The sequence below is a fragment of the Sceloporus undulatus genome, chromosome 7 (genome assembly GCF_019175285.1).
Source record: "Sceloporus undulatus isolate JIND9_A2432 ecotype Alabama chromosome 7, SceUnd_v1.1, whole genome shotgun sequence".
Classification (NCBI taxonomy): Eukaryota; Metazoa; Chordata; class Lepidosauria; order Squamata; family Phrynosomatidae; genus Sceloporus; species Sceloporus undulatus.
Window position 1 is genome coordinate 17,557,835 of NC_056528.1, and position 22,500 is coordinate 17,580,334.

At 41.1% G+C, this 22,500-nt stretch overlaps 1 protein-coding gene across 3 annotated transcripts in view; it reads left to right on the forward strand.

Moving 5' to 3' along the window:
- Nucleotides 1-22,500, forward strand: part of MAPKAP1 (MAPK associated protein 1) — a 136,429-nt gene that overhangs the window by 10,523 nt on the left and 103,406 nt on the right. For all 3 annotated transcript variants that reach the window (XM_042479763.1, XM_042479765.1, XM_042479764.1), the window contains exons 3-5: nt 6,633-6,960; nt 12,007-12,096; nt 15,930-16,078. In XM_042479763.1, coding sequence (XP_042335697.1) covers nt 6,702-6,960; nt 12,007-12,096; nt 15,930-16,078 — 498 coding nt within the window. In that variant the 5' untranslated portion in view covers nt 6,633-6,701. The remainder of the gene's footprint in view (nt 1-6,632; nt 6,961-12,006; nt 12,097-15,929; nt 16,079-22,500) is intronic.

Sequence of the window (22,500 nt, forward strand, 5' to 3'; positions counted from 1 at the left end):
TATCCCAGACTAACAGGGTTATGACTCTGGAAGTTAGCTCATGTTCCTCAGGTAAATGAAGCAATCCTCTATCTCAGCTTCTGTTCACCGGGGTCCCTATGATGCATGAAACAATGAACCATTTAGCATGAGCTGGCCTTGCTCAGCCTTCTAGAGAATCTGTAACTACTAAAAGCTCGTATCATCATCATCATGATTTTGTTGCAGGCTTGCTTAACTATCAGATTTCCAGTAACTATGTCATGCATCCCTTAAGCATATAAATCCTGTGTATAGGGTGAATATGAGAACTAACTACTTGCCAGCTCTTCTGGAAATTTGAAATGCCTACAGCACTATATTGTTTAGAATGATTAAAATGCGTAAAGACAGTGAAGCCTTCCAGGAGGATCTCTCCAAACCATGGACATGATATTAAAATGGCAGATATGGTCCAGTATTCACAAGTGCAAATGATATTCATCAGGGGACTGGCAGGCAGTGACAGATCAGGAAAAGGATCTTGGGACTGCTGTGAATCATTTCATGAAGGTCTCAGCTCATGGAAGGAAAATAAAACCACCAATACTGTAACATATCTATACAATTTATTTATTTATTTATTTAAAGTGTTTCTGCAATGCTTCTCAGCGCACAAGGGCTCCCGAGGAGATGAAGCAATAAAAGCCAATTAAAACAATGCAAACATTAGAACATTTTTAAAGCACAATAAAATAATCGTTGAAAACTCTTAAAAGCAGTATAAAAACAATCTTAGAAACTAGTTTTAAAACAGCCATTTCAAAGACTGAATGCCATGTAGAACAGTCAGTGCCATTTTTGCAAGCCTGGTGAAATATGGTCTTTAAAATACATGCCTTACACCAGTCTGGCTGCTGAATTTTGCACTAGCTGCACCTTTTGAATACTTTTCAAAGACAGCCCCACATATAGCAAATTACAGTAGTCTAATTGGAAAGTAAGTAAGGCATGAACCACTGTGGCCAGATCTGCCTTTCTTAAGCTCACTTGGAGCTCTTCCAAATAGTGACCTCTGAGCCCTGAGTAGTAGTCTGAACATTATGTTGACTCTCATAATACTAGACCTCATGTCATTCAGTGGAATTAACTGAGCATGATAATAATTAGCTAAAAATTAATTTGTTACCCCTTGATTCATTAAAAATTTCAACAATAATATTAAAATCTGTTACTTTAATCATTAATTGCCAATCATGTCATTTAACAGTGAACCGTTCTGATTACCCTAATTCCTTACTTGCCAGTTTAGTAATTTTAAATGATGTTTTTAGTATTTTCAATGATACAGTTTAACAGTGTAACAAACTGATTAATGAATTGATGTTGTAGAGTTTGCTTAATATTTTAATATCAGCAGATGAATTTCCTCTAATTTTTTTTTTTTTGCACTTTCCTTATACATTTGTGCTTCTTGTATATGCTGGCAACAGCTAATGTTTTCCTTGCCTGTTGTAGGCAAGGACGTACCACTATGGTAAGTTTGACGAGAGCAGAATCCCACTCTTTCCTAGTTCAGTAATTATTCCCCTTTTTAATGCAAACATGTTATTGCAGGCAAGTACCAAAGTCTGTGTTTCCCCAGTCCTCCTTCATCATTCTTCTAATGCTAATGCGGCTGAAAATAGCCTCCAGCTAGACAGAGGGACAAGAAGGGCCAAACAAACTTTATAAAAAGGAGTTTCTTTGTCAGAGGCTTTGTTAAGATAGGTATGCCTGTATAGCACTATAACTGTGTAGCGTGAAAGGGCCTATGGGCACCGGAGGGGGTAGGCATTGCAGATGTTACAATGCTGAGGCTCCGGGTTTCTGCCCGTATGGTCAATAGCCCTGGGACTCACACAGAGTGACATTAGTTCCCAAACATTAAACATCTGTTTGAGCTGATGAATCCACCTTGGGATACAGACTGTCTTTTTTTGTTCTTTAAAAATTAAAGCGCCTTCCACTAGGGTCAGACTTTGTGCTGGTAGAAGCGGAAAGCCTCTTGAATCCCCACGCCTTCCTTTCCAGGCTTAATTAGCAGCAGAAAAGGCCTAGGGATCACTTTCTTCCTCCAGGGGAGGCCTTGGTGGGCATTGAAATACAGCTGAGTTGGCTGCTCTGGCAAAGCTTCTCCTTCTCTCTTGTGTATGATTCCTGTGCAATAAGTCAGGGGTGGTGGGAGCAGATGAGCAGCGGAGCTGGGGAAAGTAATCTTTGTTGGCAAGGGGGAGAGCTGAGATTGCTGGGAGGAGGTTAGGAAGGGAGCGTTCGTCTAGAAAATATCAGGAGAGCATCAGATTGTACTTAGCAATAAACCTCTGTTCTCCCCATATTCTTGGGAAAAAGGTCATGGGTAGCTCAGCCATATGAAACTTTGAAAGTGGAGAATGGTCAAATGTTTTGGCGGTTTCCCATTCCTTTTGGTTGGTTATAAGGTACCTATAAGTCTTTGTTCAAACAGCTTCACTGCCTACCAGTTTGTTTCCAGGAACAATTCAGAGTGCTACCTAGGCCCTGAAAGCTAGTGTGGTATAGTGGTTTGAGTATTGGACTGTGACTCTAGAGACCAGGGTAGAATTCCTTTCTTGGCCAGGAGACCCACTGGATGTCCTTGGTCAAGTCACACTCTCCCAGGCTCAGAGAAAAGCAATGGCAAACCGCCCCTGAACAAATCTTACCAAGAAAACTTCATGATAAGGTCGCCTTAGAGTTGCCGTACATCGGAAACGATTTGAAGGCACACAACAACAAACGTAGGCCCTACAAATTCCTATAAGAATTAGGGACAGACTTTCTGAAAGCCCATATGAAACTGCCCCCAAGTCATATGATCTTTAGGGGAGGGCTTTTTCTCTGTCCCCCCAATCTCCCAGGTGTGTCTGATGAAGACATGGGAGAGAGCCTTCCTCATAGACTATGGAACCCACTCCTGAAGTACTAGGGTTAGGGAGCATATGAATGGTGCACGCTCCCTAACCCTATTGCCACCGCCGCCACGCTACATTTTGCTAGTATGTATCCCACCATTGAATGAATGAATGAATGAATGAAAATTTATTTATATACTGCTATTCCTACATAGATCATAGCGGTTTATAACATAAAATGATACAATTACAACAACATATATCCCCAACAGTGTAACAAGCTACCCATATTGATTAAAAGTTATACAATATAATCAAAAAACCATTATATTACAACCACTAAAACCATACCATTAAAACCATACAACAAAATAGCTGGATCAAACAATGAGCAACAAGGGAGGAGAGGATAGTATTAAGGCACATGGGGGAAAGCTTGACGGAAAAGAAAGGTCTTCAAATTTCTTCTGAATAAATTGAGAGAGGTGACTGAGTGGAGCTTGTCGGGCAGGGAGTTCTAAATCTGCGGGGCCGAGATGGAAAATGCCCTCTGTGAAGATGAAGTATATCTTGACTTTGGAACTCTTAGCAGATGTTTTCCGCCCGATCTGAGAGTGCGGGGCAGACTGTATGGGGAGAGGCGGTCCTCCAAGTACCCTGGGCCCAAGCCATTTAGGGCTTTATAGGTAATTACCAACACCTTGTATTGTGCCCGGAAGCGAATGGGCAGCCAATGTAGATCTTGCAATATAGGTGTTATATGGCTAGTCCTGGAACATCCAGTGACCAGCCTTGCTGCCATATTCTGAACCAATTGTAGCTTCCGGGTTTGGTACAAGGGTTGCCCCATGTAGAGCGCATTGCAGAAGTCCAACTGAGAGGTTACCAGAGCATGTACCACCGTTTCCAGGTCCCCCCGGCCCAGGTAGGGTCTCAGCTGGCGTATCAGCCGAAGCTGATAACAGGTACTCCTGACCGTCGCATTCACCTGAGATGTAAGGTGGAGCGACGAGTCCAGAAGCACCCCCAGACTGCGAACTGAGTCCTTCAAGGGGAGCATGACCTCGTTCAGGACAGGTGGACAAATATCCATCCCTGGGCCAAGGGAACCTATCACGAGTAATTCCGTTTTCTCTGGATTCAGGCTGAGTCTGTTTTCCCTCATCCAGCCCATTACCGACTCCAAGCAGGCATTTAGAGGAGAGATGCCATTCCTAGTCACTGCATCAGTCGGAGACACAGAGAAACATATTTGGGTGTCATCAGCATACTGATAACACCATGCCCCGTGTCTCTGGATGATCTCTCCCAACGGCTTCATGTAAATGTTAAATAGCATGGGAGACAAAATCGCTCCCTGAGGGACACCAGATGTAAGGGCCCTCTTATCGGAACGACAGTCCCCCAGCTGCACCATCTGGAATCTACCCGAGAGGTAGGAACGGAACCACTGGAGCACAGTGCCCCCGATACCCAACTCCCCCAGGCTTTCCAGAAGGATACCATGGTCAATGGTATCGAAGGCCGCTGAGATGTCCAAAAGCACCAACAGGGACACACTACCTCTATCCATGCCCAGACAGAGATCATCGACTAAGGCGACCATGGCAGTCTCAACTCCATAGCCCGCCCAAAAGCCGGTTTGAAATGGGTCTAGAAAATCCGTTTCATCCAAGATCTTTTGAAGCTGGAAGGCAACCGCCCTCTCAATCACCTTCCCTAAAAAAGGCAGCAGCGAAACAGGCCGATAATTATTCCGAATCAGGAGGTCTAGGGAGGGCTTTTTTAGCAAAGGTTTTACAACGGCCATTTTTAAACTAGATGGAAACCGCCCTTCCCTGAAAGATGAATTAATAATACGGCGCAACATATCAGTTACAGCCGTTCCCCCCTGAGCTGCCAGCCATGAAGGACAAGGATCGAGAGAGCATGTCGTCTTCCTAACACTACAAAGAATCATAGAGTTGGAAGAGACCGCAAGGGCCATCCAGTCCAACCCCCTGCCATGCAGGAAATCTCAATCAAAGCATTCCCAACAGATGGCCATCCAGCCTCTGTTTAAAAAAGTTATGAACCACTGCCCTAGATGGTTTGAATTTCCATTACTCTCAACCAGTGTGGCTAAAGGCCACAATATAAAACTTTTGGAGAGCCAGAGGTTCCCCATCCCTCGTTTAGGACAAAACCCCAGCAAGATCCTACCTCTTCCAGTCCTTTTTGTCTTTTTAGAGATGATGACATGATTTGTTGAATCTCAAATGGGTAGTTCTTGTGCTGGATTTTAAATCTCTGTATAAAATTTTGATTGTTGTCAGTGTGTGAAGCAGCTTTGGAAACTTCTTGGCTCACAAGTGGGATGCATGTTTGTGTATCAAACTGTGTTGGGATGCAATGTTATAGAGGGGCTATGTAATCCTGAGCCAGTGATGGGAGTAGCAGAGAGGAAGTGGGATGCAGTGTATTGAGAGCTGTCCTATTTATGAAAGCTTTGGCAGGTTTTAAATATGGGCAGCTGCTGCAGTTTTTGATCACGTTATTGGTTTGCTCCTACGTCCAGCTCCGGGAGCATTAAGCCTTCCTCCTTAGGCACTTGCTGGAGGGTCCCTGCCAATAGAGCTCAAGTGGATAGCATCAGAAGCGAGAAATTTCTCATTTTTCCCTCCTCCCCATTGGGGAGCTTCCTCTTTGAGGCTTGCGTGGCACCTATTTTATTTTCCATATTGAGATCTTGTTCTTATCTCCAGCATTTTAATGGTTTGTCTGTTAAAGGAGCATTGGGAGCTGCTATATTTTAAAACACTGGAATTGCCGCTGTGTTTTGGGGATCTGTTTTAATTGCTATTTTAATTGTGGATTCTTCTAATTTATATATATATAATTGCTTGCAACTGGTTTCTGGAATTTATTATTTCCTTTTTGACGGTGTTAGTAAATTGCCAGGGATAACTGTTACAACTGAAGGGTAGTATATAAACAACTCAAACTGATAAAATCAGATATTTGAATGTGTTTTTTTCCTGATCAAAAGTAAATAGCTCCTTCCAGTGCAAGGCTTATGGAGTACAGTAGATACATTGCTTTGCCCCTTGCACCACCATTTTAGTTCTTGCTCCACTATGTGTAAGGAAGCTTCTATTCTACCATGAGTAAAATGTAGGTACTGTCAGCTCTCTGTATCGGTGGGAAGTCCATTCCAGAACCTCCCCTCCAAAAACATGCGGGAGCTCAAGTGTCATGATTGTGAATGGATGTGCAATGTGCATGTGACTGCATTGGCATGGCTGTGTGCATGCACAGCCATTGACAATAACGGGGCAGATCATCCACAGATGCTCCATTCAGTGGGTGGCTAACCTGCCAATATGGAAAGCTGACTGTAGATGCTTTAGCTCTAAATCCATTGGTCAGTTCCAAATGAAGTTGACCCATGGAATTCTGCTAAGTCAACATTTATTAGAGTTTGTTGCTTCAATAGGTCTACTCTAGTTAGTACTAACAATTGGATTTAAATATCTGTATAACCCGAAGGTACTAGGTCGTGTATTATCTTAGAAGCTCAGGCCTGCTTAATACTTGGAAGGGGAATCATCAAGGAATACCAGGTGCTTTAGGCTATATTTCAGAAGAAGCAAATAACAAACCACCTCCGATTATTCCTTGCCTAAAAAAATCCTATAAGTTATATGGGGTTGCCATAAGTGGTGACTTGAAGGCCCACAGATAGATATATTAAAGCAATGTACTCTGTTGTCTATTTTCTAGGTAGACAAGTTTGTGGTTCAGCATGGATCGAAGAAGATAGTAGGGGAACCCAACAGAATTTTGGATGAGATGGCTTTCTTGGACAACCCAACAATTATCCTGGCTCACATTCGACAGTCGCATGTGACCAGCGATGACACTGGGATGTGTGAAATGGTCCTGATTGACCATGATGTCGACCTGGAGAAATTCCAGCCCACTTCGGCCAACGGAGACAGCTGCTCAGAAACGCAAGCCAACAATGGCGAGTCTCAGGGTTACGTATACTCTCAATCAGTTGACATTACCTCAAGCTGGGACTTTGGCATTAGAAGGCGATCCAACACAGGTGAGTCAGATTGGGGACGTGCTTGGGACTAGTGGTAGGAAAAACGGTTATTCATTTTGTTTTTTAATAAGGTCTTCACCAAAGTTAACAGATTTCTGCATAAACACAGAGGAAATCAAATACAGAAAAATCCAACAAATGCAGAGTCATACAATTGTTTAAAAAATAATTAAAAGTATATATTTTTCCACACCAGGATGTGATGTGCAATAAAATGTAAAAAAAAAACCCAGGACCAAACAAGAATGTCCGCTTTCCCCTTTTGACTTTGATTAATATTTGAAATGTTTGGCCTGCTCTGTTGAACAACATTCATGGCTTCATCTATGGTTCATTAGGCCTGAAACCTCTTGGTAGTCCCAAATAGAGTAGACTCATTGAATTAGTTGTGGAATTGTAAGTAAACACTTAACCGTAAATCCCATTGATTCATGGGGTGTAGGCTGGTTGGATGTTTTGGAATACAATGGGATTGGAGCCTTAGAATTTAAAAATATTCTTTGTGCTGATGACCGTTCGTTGTTTATCTCTCCCTCTCAGTCTTCTGCCTTGGCATTAATGCAGGTAAATCACTGCTTTGGGGAATTATCCAATTATTCATTTAAATGGTTAAAATCTAAATTGATGTCAGCAAGAGCCAGTAGGTCACAAAGTGCATATGCAGATTGTCAGTGTTGACAGTGTCCGGATGTTATTACCTGTTCAGGAATACTGCTAAATATTTCTCATGTGATTGCATTACATTTGAACAAACTGACCACTGTTCAATCAATATCATTAATATCTTATTGCTAAATCTGGATGTGTGGTCAACTTTAAATTCCTTTGTCTGGGATGGAATGGTCCTTCATTGCTTGTGTTTAAGAGGACAGGTAATACTTTTTAAAAAATTAATAGGCTTTTGGGATTCCTAAACACAGCCCAGAATTTGTGAGACCTGAGACATTGCTGTTGATGGCCAGGACTCCTGGAGGTTTCTCTTTCATAGGGTCTCCATAGATTGAAGCTGACTTGACAGAAAATCATACCAATGAAGATATTTTGAGCTTCTTTGGTTCTTATTGTTAAATATGGTCTGGCATTTCTGCAATCTCTTGGTCTATTCAAAGACTCAGACAAGATCATATTGGTTCAAGTAACTTGGGCTGCATTAGCACTGCAGCAGTAATGCCATTTAACACCGCTTTAACTGCCACGGCTCAATAATATGGGATCCTGGGAGTTGTGGTTTGTTGTGGCACCAGACCTCTCTGACAGAGAAGGCTAAATATCTCACAATACTACAAACCCAAAAATTCCATAGCATTGAGCCTGGCAACTAAAGCGCTGTCAAACGGCATCATTTCTGCAGTGCAGATGCTGCCTTGGTCCCAACCATTTAAAAGAGAGACCAAGCAACCAGCCACGCTCCAGATATTTCAGAATACAAATCCTACCAGGACCATGGGACTTGTGGACCAAAACATCTGGGAGGAAGGCTAGTGGAGTGATTTAAAGATTAATATTAGCAAAATGGTACTCTCAGTTTAGGCTGGCTGTCAGCTCCATCCAGGCTGGGCACATAAACATCTTAGCTGCTGGATTCAGCTTTAACTTCTCCACTCTTGCTGAGGGTACATTTCTCCTCCACATTTTTTAAAAATACCCCTGTTGTGGAGACATGTATTGATGGGCCCTGTGCCCACATCTTTCTACAGAAGATCTAGGGAATTGTTTATAGTCTCTGCAAGGATCAGAGTAGTTTCAGGAGCAGGAATACACACAGAGCTCTAGTGTGCCTCTAAGCAGCAGAGAGATGTAAATGCTTGCTTTTGGGAGGTAATACAACACCACCTAGAGCTCAGAAGTACATTTTGCTGAAGTTAGCAGCACAACGCTATATATATATATATATTTGGGGAAATAAATATTTTAGGTTGTTGAGTGGGGAGGTGGGACCCACAGCTGTTGTGGCAGCTGATAAGGAAAATCTACTCGCACACACACACGGTTTACTGTAATTAAGCACAAAAGAATACAGTAGGTTGGCACCGCATTCTTAGAAATTGGCTTCTCCTGCTGCAACGAACAATAGCGGGGTGTGTCAGGGACAGTGCCAACTTAGCCCTGTTGTTTGAGATATGAGAGTAATAATAATAATAATACTTATCATTTATATGGGTGACTATTATTATTAGGAGCAGTGCTTGGACCATAATTTTTTAAAGTAATATGGTAAGCATTATGTGCTACTTGAGGAGCAGTGCATTAGTAGCTAATGTGATTTTTTAAAACACTATTGTTGTTTTACGAATAAGACTTCTACAATAGAAAAATGGTCATCCCATCCCCAAAAACATATTAGCAGTAACAAGTGAGTGGTGCTCATTAAATGAAAAGTGTAAGACTGCTACCAGTCGTTCTGTTACTTCACCAAACTGCCACCATTATGCTCTCCTTGTCCCCTAAGAGTAAAGGATTACAAGTGACATTATTACTTGTGATGCTTTACTTGTATTTTCTCTTTGGAAGGGCAGTGGAGCCACACCTTCTCAGGCTATGTTGTATTTATTACAGTCTTTGAAGAATGGTTCTCAGGCTGTTTGATACAGGGAACTAGCAATTGTTTTTTTCCAGTATATCAGGGACTGGCACTGAACTTGTGCACATTGGGTACAATTGTTTCTTTCCTTCTTCCTTGGAAACCTGCCAGGCTTGGAAGCCAATGGCTCAGAGACCACCACTTTGAGCAAAATTGCTTTGAAGCATGTCTTTTCAAACTGTAAGGTTTACAAACTTGACTTGAAACAAAAACCTGAAAATCCTAGTGAAATGATGGAGCCAATCCCACATTGCAGAGCTTCCTCAAAAGTCTGCTAGCTTATGTCCAACGTAAGGGTTGGTTGCTTGTGTAAGGAAGTGCTTTACCACACATTGCTAACTCCTCCACCTTAAGAAGGTGGTTGTTAGGGTCAATGGTTTTTATTGTTTTGTTAAGAAGGGGTAAAAGACATTCGTGGAGAAGTAGAAGAGGTATAGCAGTGGTTTCTATCCATTATAGCAAAATGGAACCTCTATGTTCAGGGCATTATATCTCTGAAATTAAGTACACCAATGTGATTTGTGGTCTGAGTTTTGGACTCTAGAGTGTGGTAGATCTATTTGCTAGTCCCTCCTGACCTATGAAATGAACTACATGAACTTGGACCAGTCACTGTCTCTTACCTACCCCTGAGAGTGATTGTGAGGATGAAAGGGGAAGAGAAGCTATGTACACAACCTTGATCATATTGAAGAAAAGAACATGATATAAATAGAAGAAATACTGTGATTCAGTATGGTGTAGTGGTTTGAGGGCTGGGCTGCTACTCTGGAGACCAAGATTTGATTCCCAGATCAACCATGAAACCTACTGGGTCACTTTGGGCAATTCACACTCCTTCAGCCTCAGAGGAAGGCAATGGCAAACCTCCTCTGAACAAATCTTGCCAGGAAAACCCCATCATAGGTTCACCTTAGGATCACTATAAGTCAGAAACGACTTGAAAACACACAACAACAAAACAACCATAAGCGGTTCTATTAATCCATGGTCCCTAAAGGTTGTAGAGATGGGCAACTGCAGGAGGTCTGGAGGCCACTTTTATATCCTGGCACTTTCTGGTGGCCACATGGACTACTGATAAATAAAACAAAAATAACAAAGTGTCTAGAAGTCCATTCTTGGTTCTCAAAATGTATATTTCTTGATGTTCTTGGTGTTAAAACTGTACGAGAAATCCTTGAAACCATCCCCTCTAAAAGGACTCATAGTCTGCCATGAACAGTCCCAATCTGGCTTACAAAGGGTCTGGGCAGGCACATTGCCTCCTCTGCAGAAGAACCCCACATTCTGGGTTTCCCAACATCTCATTTACCTTCCAAACCAGGAACAAAACAGGGAGAGAAAGACTGAAGCTGGAAGCTTCCTTATAACTCTACCTTCTTTTAGCCCTGAGTTTGGAAGCCCACCACCCATTTATCTAAGGCAGTCTATCAAGGCAGCTTTTACTGTCATGATGGTACCATATCTAGTAAGCATGCTTAGGATTTCATTAAAATTTTGCATACATGCTCCATCAGTCATAGTTCTTTGTCTCAAGAAAACAAAGAAAAACGACAGATCTTCTATATCTGGCCCCATTGCTGATCTCTTTCCTGGAAGTCTCTGCTTTTTCTGGAGCTCTTTTCTGTTTTATTTTTTTTATTATTTTTAGCAGAGTTCTATTAAATTGACATTTTGATATATTAAAAAATAAATCTGACATTTAAAACATAGGAGAAATTTGAGTCAACAGGAGAGACTTAGCTTTCCCCGGTGTTGATATTTTACCTATTTGAGCGTGTCCTGTTTTTTGGATGTGGAGTCAAAAATATGTAAAGGAAAAATGATATTCATTTTTTAAGATTTGACTAATGTTGTGAAGATACAAATCATTTATTTTTACTACCTATAAACTGTTTCGGCAGACTGAAGAAAAAGCTATGCTAATTTATATAGCGTTGACATTTTATAATTTTCATGATTTTTTTTTTTAGATAAAGGATTTTATATTTAAAACTTTAATAGTCTAGTCTGAGTTCATTTATCTTTAATTTTTGAAACAGGGAGAGTAATTCATAACAGTAATTTTATTCCTGTAATGTAATATTCACTTCAGTTCATTTGTGCATTAAAATTCCTTTAAGACCGTTATTAATGATTTATATAATGAAATGTCATATTAATCACAGAAGTTTTCACATTTTATTATTCTCTTCCATGTTAATACTATCTTTATGATCTCTATTAATGTTTTATATCCTCTAATTTCAATTATAAATCAAGAACATTTTCATGTTTTTGTTGGTATTTGCTTTTCAGGGGTGCCAACTTTAACATTTTATGACTTTTTCCCCCCACCCTACATATGCAGCATAAAACATCTTTATTCATAGAAAGGTAGTTAATTATGTCTTTTGTTTATAGTAAACTTTCATTGACAAACTTATCGTTATAATATTTCTTCTTCCTTCTTTTTCCCCAAGCTCAGAGACTCGAACGACTACGGAAGGAGAGGCAAAATCAGATAAAATGCAAGAATGTGCAGTGGAAAGAGAGAAATACGTCGTATTCAGGTAAAAATAATTCTTACATGCATTTGTAATGATTATCCAGCTTTGACTTGTAGCTGTGTTGTTTATAGAATCGTTGGTTTGTAAAAATTTATGTGGCACACCATGCTGGGAGGAAACAGGTACTGATATCACTCAGGTCAGAGAAGACAGACAGGGACCAGAAAAACCTCTAGTTTCCAGGCATTTTATCAGATCTGTGAAGCAGCTTTTTTGCGGACCGTCTCTCCCTAGGGTTCCACAGAGTAAATATGAGTAATACAAGACAAGATTCTTTGAAAGATATCTGGTAGATCACACCTTAAATATGCATCCCAGAGGACTGTTGTCACTCTCAGGTCACAGAGTCGAGACAACAAAGACCCAAAACTTACCAAGAAAATTTCATGATAGAGTTGCGTCATAAGTTAGAAACAACTTAAAGGCACACACAACAACAACAACCCTTAGCTTTACAAAGCCAACTATATATATATATATATATATATATATATATATATATAACCTTGGTGCTTCATCATTCCCCTCCTTGCTCAGGATAAGAATGTCTTTTCATTGAGGATAAGTTGTAGCTTTGTGGATGGGCAGCTGATTTGCATTCAGAAGGTCTTGCCTTCCATCTCCAGGGGCGTATCTACACCAACTGGGGTCAGTATGGAGCATTACATCTGGGGCCAACCATGATGGCAAACACACACACTGGGCCAAATCCAATGCAACTCTGTGTCAGACACACAGGCCAGCTGGCTGAAGACTGCATTGGTCCTGCTGGCCCATCCTACCTGGTACCACCGCTGGAGTCTCACCGGCCAAGCAGCTCCCTACGAGAGCCTGAACATCACTATTGCTTCTGCTGAAGTCAGAACAGGGCACCTGCTGTGTGATCCAGCTCTTTTCTACCATCTTCCCAATTCAGATATGGCTAAAATAATTTTTAAAAAGGTTTATCTAGACAGAGGACAATGAGGAAAGGAGGGGGGGCTAGACAGGCCCAAAAAGACTTTGTAAAATGGGACTTCTTTTTCAGAGGCTTTGTTAACTGAAGTATGCCTATATGTGTTGTTCCTGCTGCTGTTGTTACTACTGCTGCAGTTAGTAATAGTACAGTTGGCCCTTCTTATACAAGGATTTTTTATACACGGATTTAAGCATACATGGTTTGAAAATGTTCAAAAAAAGTGTTAATTTCAGATACCAAACCTTGATTTTCCATTTTTTTTATAAGGGACACCATTTTGCTATGCCATTATATTTAATGGGACTTGAGCATACACGGATTTTGTTATACACGGGGGATCTTGGAACCAAACCTCAGCGTATAACAGGGGTCCACTGTACTGGCAAGATGACCCACACTCTATTCTTCCCTGACTCCTTGCCTATAAAAGCCTGGCTGGTGGGGACAAAAGAGAAGATCCCTGCAATTAGGATACCTAAATTAGAGAACATTGTGCTGATTATTATTATTATTATTTCCCAAACAGGCAATTAAGTGTATTTTGTTCCGGTGCATGTTTTTAAAATCTGAACCTTATATTCTCCATCTACTGTGGTTGATATGGCTTTCGCAGTGTTTGCTTTGCAGTTGCATTGGTTCTGATTTTGGTTTTACAGCCAGCTTTCATTTAGTTTGACTTTGAGTGTGTGTCATATTTCACAAAACTGCAGACCGGGAATCTTTCCAAAGGCCTAAGAAATAACTCCACAAAGTATCGCAAGAGCATAATTGGAAATGAAATTTGTGGTATGGGCAAGTTGTCTTTCAAATAAACATAATATTTGGCCAAGAGCCTGGGAGGAATACCATATAGTGTGTACAAGCTGACTTCAGGTTTTAGGGCCAAAATCATGGATTTTGATATGACCTGTGGATAAGTCAAGGGTAAAACTAAGGGGCATGTAACAAAGGGTGGAGTGGGGAAAGCACCCCTTCCTTCCTTCTCCTTCTTTGGACCTCTCCACTTCTTTCAGGACCTTTCTAAGCAGTATTACTGTATCAGCCCATATATAAGTCAACCTGGGATTTTAGGGTCAATTTTTGGGCATACATTTTTCAATTTACAGACAAGTATATACTGTATGTAGTGATATTTATGGTGCCGTAGCGAAGACAGAGTTTAATCATTCTCTGCAGAGTTAACCTGTATATTGCGCACTCCCCCCTTGGGTATCTTCCCTACTCCTTCTTTCGGAGCACCACACCTGGGCATCCTCCATCTCAATATCCAGCCAAAGCCCCCAGCTCCGAATTAAGCGGAAGCCGTGACTTAGTTGCAGTTTGACAAGTTTTTAATTTCCCCGTTTAACAAATGAAGCCAGACGACAAAGCCTTCCCCCCCACCTCTGCACGACATCAGCTTTGGAAGTCCCCGCTCAATCTGCCTTGGCAGCAGTTCCAATCCTCCGGAGGGGCAGCGTGTAAATCTTTGGGACGTGCACAAATCCAGGCGTGCGAGGGGAGAGCAAAGACAGAGCTGGGGCAGGCAGCTTGGATGCCGATCTGCCAAGGGTGATTGATTGAGTTTGGGGGCTGCAGGCTCCTGGAGCAGATGTGGCCCAAAACCCACCCAGATTCAGGAGCTGCTCGGCAGAAAAGAGAGCAGCGCTAATGGGCCCAAACTCGACAGGTCCTGAGCTGTGTTCATCCATCCTCATTTCCTTCCCTTTTTAAAGATATCCTAGTAATATAAGCCAATGGGTGTTTTTGTTAATTAGTTAAAACGAGCCTCCATCTCTTGCATTGCTGCTTCTGTCCTGTCCATGTTGCATACATAATGATTCTGAACCCAGTCCCAGGGGTTAGTTAATACTTGATCGGACCTAAGCCCCATGTCTGTTGGTGATTTTGTTTGGTTCTCACAACAAGGAACCAAGGTGTTGGGTCATACACACAAGGCACATGTGATCCCCCAAGAGTTTAATTCTTACCAATTTGGACCTTTCTTCCTCTAGTGTACAAATGGTGGCTCAGTTTTTGTGTACTCAGAGATCAAATCCAAAGTAAGGGATATTTTAAAAACAGGGGATTTCATAGAATCATGGAGTTAGAAGGGGTCTTATGAGCACTTGAGTCCAAACACACCTGGCTCAAAAAAGATTTACTCCAGCTAGAGCAGTGATTTCCAAACTCTTTCCTTCCATATGTTTTGGACTTCGATTCCTAGAATCCCACCTCTCTAGGCCAGACTGTTTTCAAGCACATTTTCAAAATGGTGAGATGACTTATAAAGCTCTGTGCTACTCTGATCCAAACCTAAATACCCTAAAGGCACCAGATCCCATCTGATCTTGGAAGCTAAACAAAGTTAGTCTTGGTTAATCCTTGGATGGGAGACTGCCATTGAGCACCAGGGGCTGTAGATGATCTTTCAGAGGAAGGCAAAAGCACCTCTGAGGATTCCCTGCCTAAGTAAACCCTATGAAATACATGGAGTCACTATAAGTTTAATGACTTGTAATAGTTTTAGAGACCCAGTGTGGTGTAATGATTTGAGTGTGGGACTAGGATGCAGGAGATTTGACTTGAAGGCACGCAGTAGAATGGTTTTAACTTTACTAATTGTTCATTGTTTTTTAAAGGGATCTTTTATATTTATACTTTTTTATTGATGTTTTTGCCTAGCTTTCATGTTTATTAATGTTTTTGTATAGCTTGTATAGCCGTTTTTAATAAGCTGTAAGCTGCCTTGAGTCCCATTATTGGGGGAAAGGGCAGGATATAAACGAATGAAATAAATAAGTAAATACTTCTGGTTGTTCATTAGTACCAGCAATCCCTTCACTGTCAGCTCCATCTCAAACATCTCCTAATATTCTTCTCCTTCTCTCTAAAACAGCAGAGGAGCTGAGCACACTTTTTGAGAAAAAGAACTTCAGAATAAAGCCCCCACACGCCTCGAAGCCATCAATCCTGTCAGTCCGACTGGAGCAGTGCCCCCTACAACTTAACAACCCCTTCAACGAATACTCGAAATTCGATGGCAAGGTAAGCGAGAGCGGTGCCCTCCCATGCTTTTAAGAGGAGGGGGGAATGTGATTTCCAATCCAGATGCATTTCAGGTTTTAAAAACACTGATACTTCTGGTGGCTCTGGGACAAGGCACCAAAGAATGTAAAGAATTCAACAAAAATGTAAGACATTACAACATAAAAGCTAAAAACACTAATATAAATTCATGCTTCTTAGTTATGCGCAATATGGAGGACATTTTGAAATTCCTCATGGGCAAAAGGTTGAAATGTAGGACATGTCCTAGAAAAGGAGGGTATCTGGTCACCATACTCTTGGATCCCTTTATATAATATATTGGAAATATGACTGACCTAGGCATCTATCCAGGTTTCACGCCATGCCAGGTGATAGATATTGTGCTCTCCATTCAAGCAGAAATAAAGACAAGAAGGAATCTAGTAGCAACTTTGAGACTCACTGGAAAGAAGGAATTTCATGGGCTGTGTCCACGAAATCTAAAGCTGGAAATGTCTCCTTTCCAGTTAGGCTCAAAGGTACTACTGGGTTCCTATATGTCTTTTTTTCTGTTGAAACAGACTAACACAGCTATCTCTTTGAATACTTTTGACTCAGTCTAAGGCCTTGTCTACATTCCTTAAAAACCTGTTGGAAACATGGCCCCCACTCCAACTCTGAGCAAAAAGGTTACATGACACATGGCCCTATCCCCCTACATTTGGGGTATGCTATCTTATAATATGAATTTTACAATCTAGAGTTTTTGTTGGAGTTTATACCCCCACAACCACCGCTCTCACCACCGCTACCACCTTCAAACTTTTTCAAACGCTCCCTTCCTCCTGGCAGCGCCACCACTGGCTCACTGCTCATGGCAAAGTGCCCAGATGTACACCTTGTTGGTCTCAAAGCAATGGACACACCATTGGAGTTGATGCTACCAAGGGAGAAGGAGGGCAGCGGTGAGCCCAACAGTGGCAGGAAATTCTGCCTTAACTGGACTGTATTTGGTTTAATTTGTAAACTGCATTGAGTCCTGGTCATGGGGACGGGGGAACATGGAATAGAAGTGAAGCTGTTTATTATTATTACTATTAAATTCCAATTTCTCTGAAGAAAAGTGTTATAAATGACAAATTTGTGCTCAAGAAGTTGCATTTATTAACAAGTGCTAATTCACACCTGCCTGGTGCTATTATTTCCGGGCCTTCAGCACCAGGAACCGAGAGAAGACTTTTCTTTGGGTCATTTTGTGTCATTGAGTTCTGTCTTACCAGAGGGATGTGTGAAGGGTTTTTGTAACAGGGAGGGGAAATGTAGTCTTTCCAGATCCTTGCAAGGGCTGATTCCTGTACCCTATGAAAGCACAAGCCTGATGGTTTCAATAGGTTCTCCAGATGGGATGCCATCTGTAGCCAGGGTCATGTCTTGCATTTGAAAACATCATTGCTATCCCATTTGTGGACAGCAGTCCATGTTTTAAAATCTGTAATTCCAGGAAGAGTTTTTAATACTGCAAAAGAATGATTTCGCTAAAGGCAAAATGTGTTAAAAGAGGAAGGGTTTTGTTGGTTGTAGAAAACCTGCCGGCAGCTACCTGGGCTACTTTGAAAACCCAGTTTGGTCGGTTTGGCCTTTTCTTCCAAATTTCTCTGCACACGTTGGCGTAGCTTAAAAAGTGGGAATGAAGCAATTCCCAGTCAAGCCATCATTACAGATATCACAGAAAACCATAGCATATGTGGACTGGCTTTGATTTTGCATTATGTTGTCTTTTTTATGAGATGGAGCGAGGGAGCGAATGAATGAATGAGACTCGTGTAGCATTTTTGTCATGCTCACATCAAAATCAACATTTTAATGGCTCTTGTCAATGTTATCAGAAACCTTCAGTGGGTTTTTTTTTTTAAAGATAGGATGGTTGTCTCTTTCCTTTTTTTACACACTGAGAGATGTGTTTTCCTGCAAATATTCATAATTCTTTTCCTGGGAATAGTACGTGCCTTATTTGCATAATTAACTGAGCCACTCAGGTCCCCTGGGAATATGATGCCTAATTGGGGAGAGATAGGGGAGTCTATTAAGGGGGGCTGGGGCCTAATTAAGCATGCTTTTTAAAAAACCCTACTTAATTATGTATTTACTCTAGAGGCTGGGGTGACTCTTGAAATCCTCTTTTACATTTAGAACCCAAGCTTTGAGTCTCTTTTCTTTCCTTAAAATTGAATCACGGTTAGAAATTTCCATCTTTGTCCACTGTTTTTTATGATTGGGATGGGGGTTAGGCTTTGGGATTGTTTAAAGTATATTTTATGTATACTGTATTTTATTGTTTTCTGACTTGTAACCTGCCTTAATTCCTTCGGGATAAGGCAGGATATAAATTAATTATATCATTATTATTATTAATATTTTACATTTTGCAATAACACATTATTTTACTGCAGAGGTGGACGTGTGGACCTCTCAGTGTCATTGGATCTCAAAGCTCATCAGCCCAAACCTGCTTAGCCAGTGGTGAGAGATTGAGAGTTTCAGTCCAATAATATTTATTATTATAACAAAATGATGGGCAAGAAACTAGAAGCGATCAATAGACATCCCCATCCACAAAAAGGAGACACAAAAGACTACAGCAGTTGTAAGACAATAGCACTAATATCCCATGCAAGCAAAATTATGCTCAAAATTCTGCAACATAGACTCTAATTATACATGGAGATAGAAATCTCAGAGGTCCAAGCAGGGTTCAGGAAAGGAAGAGGCACTAGAGACCACATCACAAACATACGATAGCTAATGGAGCACACCAAGGAATTCCAAAAGAAAACCAGCATGTGTTTTATAGAATATAGCAAAGCCTTTGACTGCATAGATCATGAAAGGCTATGGAATGCCCTTAAAGACATGGGAGTGCCAACACATCTGGAAATAAAAGAAATTATTTTTCAATAAAGGTATTTTGTATTTTGTTCTTTCCATCCTTTGGAAGATCTTGTGTTGTCTGAGAGCTTTCTCATAAGCTAGGTACCCCAAACCCTTCCTCACTAATTGGTCACTGAAAGCTCAGTGTTCACATTGGTTTACCTAAAATGTACTGGCAGCTAGTCCAAAATGATTCTACAGTGAATCCTTGTTATACGCTGGGGTTTGGTTCCAAGATCCCCTTTGTATAACAAAATCCGTGTATGCTCAAGTCCCATTAAATATAATGACATAGCAAAATGGTGTCCCTAATAAAAAATGGAACATCAAGGTAAATTTATACTTTTTTGGAACATTTTCAAACTCTGTATGCTTAAATCCGTGTATAAAAAATCCGTGTATAAGAAGGGCCGACTGTATTTTCGATGTTCACAAGTTTCATCCAGTTGCATCTCCCCATCGCGTAGCAAGTGTGTTTACCATCTGTTTGTCCCTGTTATTACGTACCTTCAAGGCAGCTCAGACTTAGGCAATGCTGTCCTAGAGACTCCTGTAAAATTTCAGAGGAGCCTTACCATTGCCTTCCCTGAGGCTTGCCAAAGATTACCCACTAGGTTTCCATCATTGAGCTAGGGTTCAAACTTTGGTGTCTAGGAGTTCTACTCCAACACTCAAACCCTACACCTTGCTGCCTCTGTTACCCCTAACATAGGTGTGCAAGTAGTAGACACATGTTGTTTTAATGTGCACAAGTCAGGAAGCCACAGCCTAATACCTGCTACCACCACCACACCCCTAGTATGCACACCTGTGAATCACTGGGTCTCTCCTTTATACTTTAGTTTGGTTTTCCCATCGCAGCTTTAATGGATGTCCTGCATTGTCAGGAAGCTGGCCAAGGATGTCACAGGAGGTTCCTTCCAGTGCTGTGATTTTGGTTGGCTCACCTGTGGAACTTTTAACAGAGCTCCATCAAGCAGCCTTCCGCTCTTTTGTGCCATTTCCAGGTGGCCAAGCTGTTGGGAGGTAAGCACAAAAGCAAGTCTGCAAAAGGGCCATAGGCTGAAGGAGCAGGTTGCAGACTCCAGGAGCCCTGCTAGATCAGAGCAAAAAGGTCAGTCTAGCATGCCGTTCCACACTCTGGACAACCAGTGAAGCTGCAAAAGCAGACGATGAAAACAATAGCCTATCATTTTTCCTGTGGTCTTAGCATCAAAGTGGCATGACCACAATGCCTCTGAAATGGCAGACCATTTACCACTTGTAGTTGGCTGCTGTTCCCTCTATGAGTTTGCCAAATCCCCCTTTTCATAGAGGACTAAATGTGTCAACTATCTGCTACACCACGCTGATCATTTAGGCTGTCCTTTTTTTGTCCCTTCCCCAGTTCTACCTTCATGGTGTTGCCCCACTTGTGCAGGCAGTGCACCTTCCCCAAACTGGTGCACTTCATTCACCTTGGATTATATCTCCCAGCATTGCTGGGTGTTGACTGTGGGGTGGATTGGAGTTAAAGTCCAAAACATTTGGAGGACACCAGATTGGGAAAGGCTAGCAGAAAGCCTGTATCCAGAGAAAAAACATTATTCTGTCTTGCCCGGCATGGTATCTTCTGACTGGCAGGGGCTCTTATCAGACTTTCCCAAACATATTAATCGAGATCCCTTAACTAGACATGCCAGGGATCGAACCAGGGATGTTCTGCAAGCAGCATCTATTCTGACTTAACTCTTGACTTGTCCAAGTAGCACAGAGTCTCCAAGGCTCCAGTGGAGGTTTTTCGAGGTTACTAAAAATGTCTGTGTTTAGTACTATTCCCAGGCTTTTAGCAGGGACCATGTTTTATTGTTTTGATGGGCTTTCATTGTTTGTGATTTTTAAAAACAACGTTTCCATTGTATTTCTGTCATTTGTGGTTGCTTGCAGCCTCGAGCAGATGAAAAATCTAGAAAATCAATGAAGAATAAACCTAACCTACAAAAGAATGAGTTTAAATTCCTTGTGGATTGATTCTTGAGATAGTATTGTGATGGGGGTGGGATGGGGAAGGGATGCTTTGGGGATATAATGTCCATGCACCTGATTTTTTAAAAACAACAACAACTAACAAATTCTTTGTTAGCAACTGTTTTTAACAATGAGGCGGGGGGAAGGGATAATTCATGAGTACTAATTGCTTGGCTGTTAATTTTCATAAGTGTTGATAGAAGCAGTTCCTTAAATTAAACTTTGTTTAAAACGTACCAAGGGAAATATTCCACAATGTCGAGCCTGAAGTGAAAATTAATATGAATGCTGTGGCAATTAACACGTACTGGTTAATAGCTTTTAGCAGCATTTTGGGATGATAGACCTTAAATACATTTTTCGCATGCTGCTCTTGTACCAGTTGCGTTCCAGTTATATGTCTGGATAATTATGAACAAATGTTTTTTCACAATCATGGATGTTAAATGGCTTTACTTTGAAAAAAAAATCCACACCAGATAAAAACTGGAGAATGGAAAATACACTGCAGTGTAACTGATTTGAAATTATATCTGAGATGTTAATTACCGATTTAAAAGCCAGCATGCAAAATTAGAAGGTTTGAAAAGTAAAGAATTTCCGCCCTAAATAGGTACTGGTATATCAGAATTAAGTCTATGTATTATTTTTAAGTGCCTTTAGAAATGTTTTGTATAGGACAGAATTGTGGTTGGTGTAATTATGCATAGAAGGCTGAAACCCGATTACTACATATGGTTTGAAAATAAGGTTTGGTCAACCTTTGCCAATTTTGAGTTCCCTGATACAGGCTACATTATTTATTATGCACAATGTGCATGTGTGTGTAGAGCTGTCCATCCATTCCATCTTTCTAGGTAAAATGCATATTGAAAGCAATTTATAATTATCTTTACTATATAACAAAAACAAAACAAAGTATGACAAAATGATAAAGATAGTATTCATTCATTCATTCATTCATTTGATTTCTATTCCACTTTTCTCCTGAATGGAACTCAAAACAGCTCATTCCTGAGCCTCATTCCCATCCTGCTTTCATTTTTGCTACATGATTTTGTACACCCACACAGTCTCTACTAGTACAGTTGGCCTGCACATTGGTGGCTTAGACTTTTGTGGCTTTGATTATTTGTGGATTTAATTGTTATGTTCTCTCTAGGAATCTCTAGGTTCTCGAACGTGACGCTAGTGGAAGTTGACCACAGAGGAGCACCTAGGGAAAACATTTCTCTAGGCATTTGTAGGTCCTCCAGCACAATTCTATGGTCCACCTCTGGCTGATGTTGACCATAGGGTTGTGCTGGTTTATCTAGGGATTCCTAGAGAGGTGTTCTCTGGGGTAAAAAAAAAAGTGTTTTTTTTTTTATTTCTGGATTTTCCATTTTCACAGAAGTCTTCTGATCGTTGGCAGTCTCCCATCCAAGTACGAACCAAGGCTGAGCTTGCTTAACCTCTAAGATCAGACAGGATCTGGCACCTTTAGGGTATTTAGACCTAGCAAA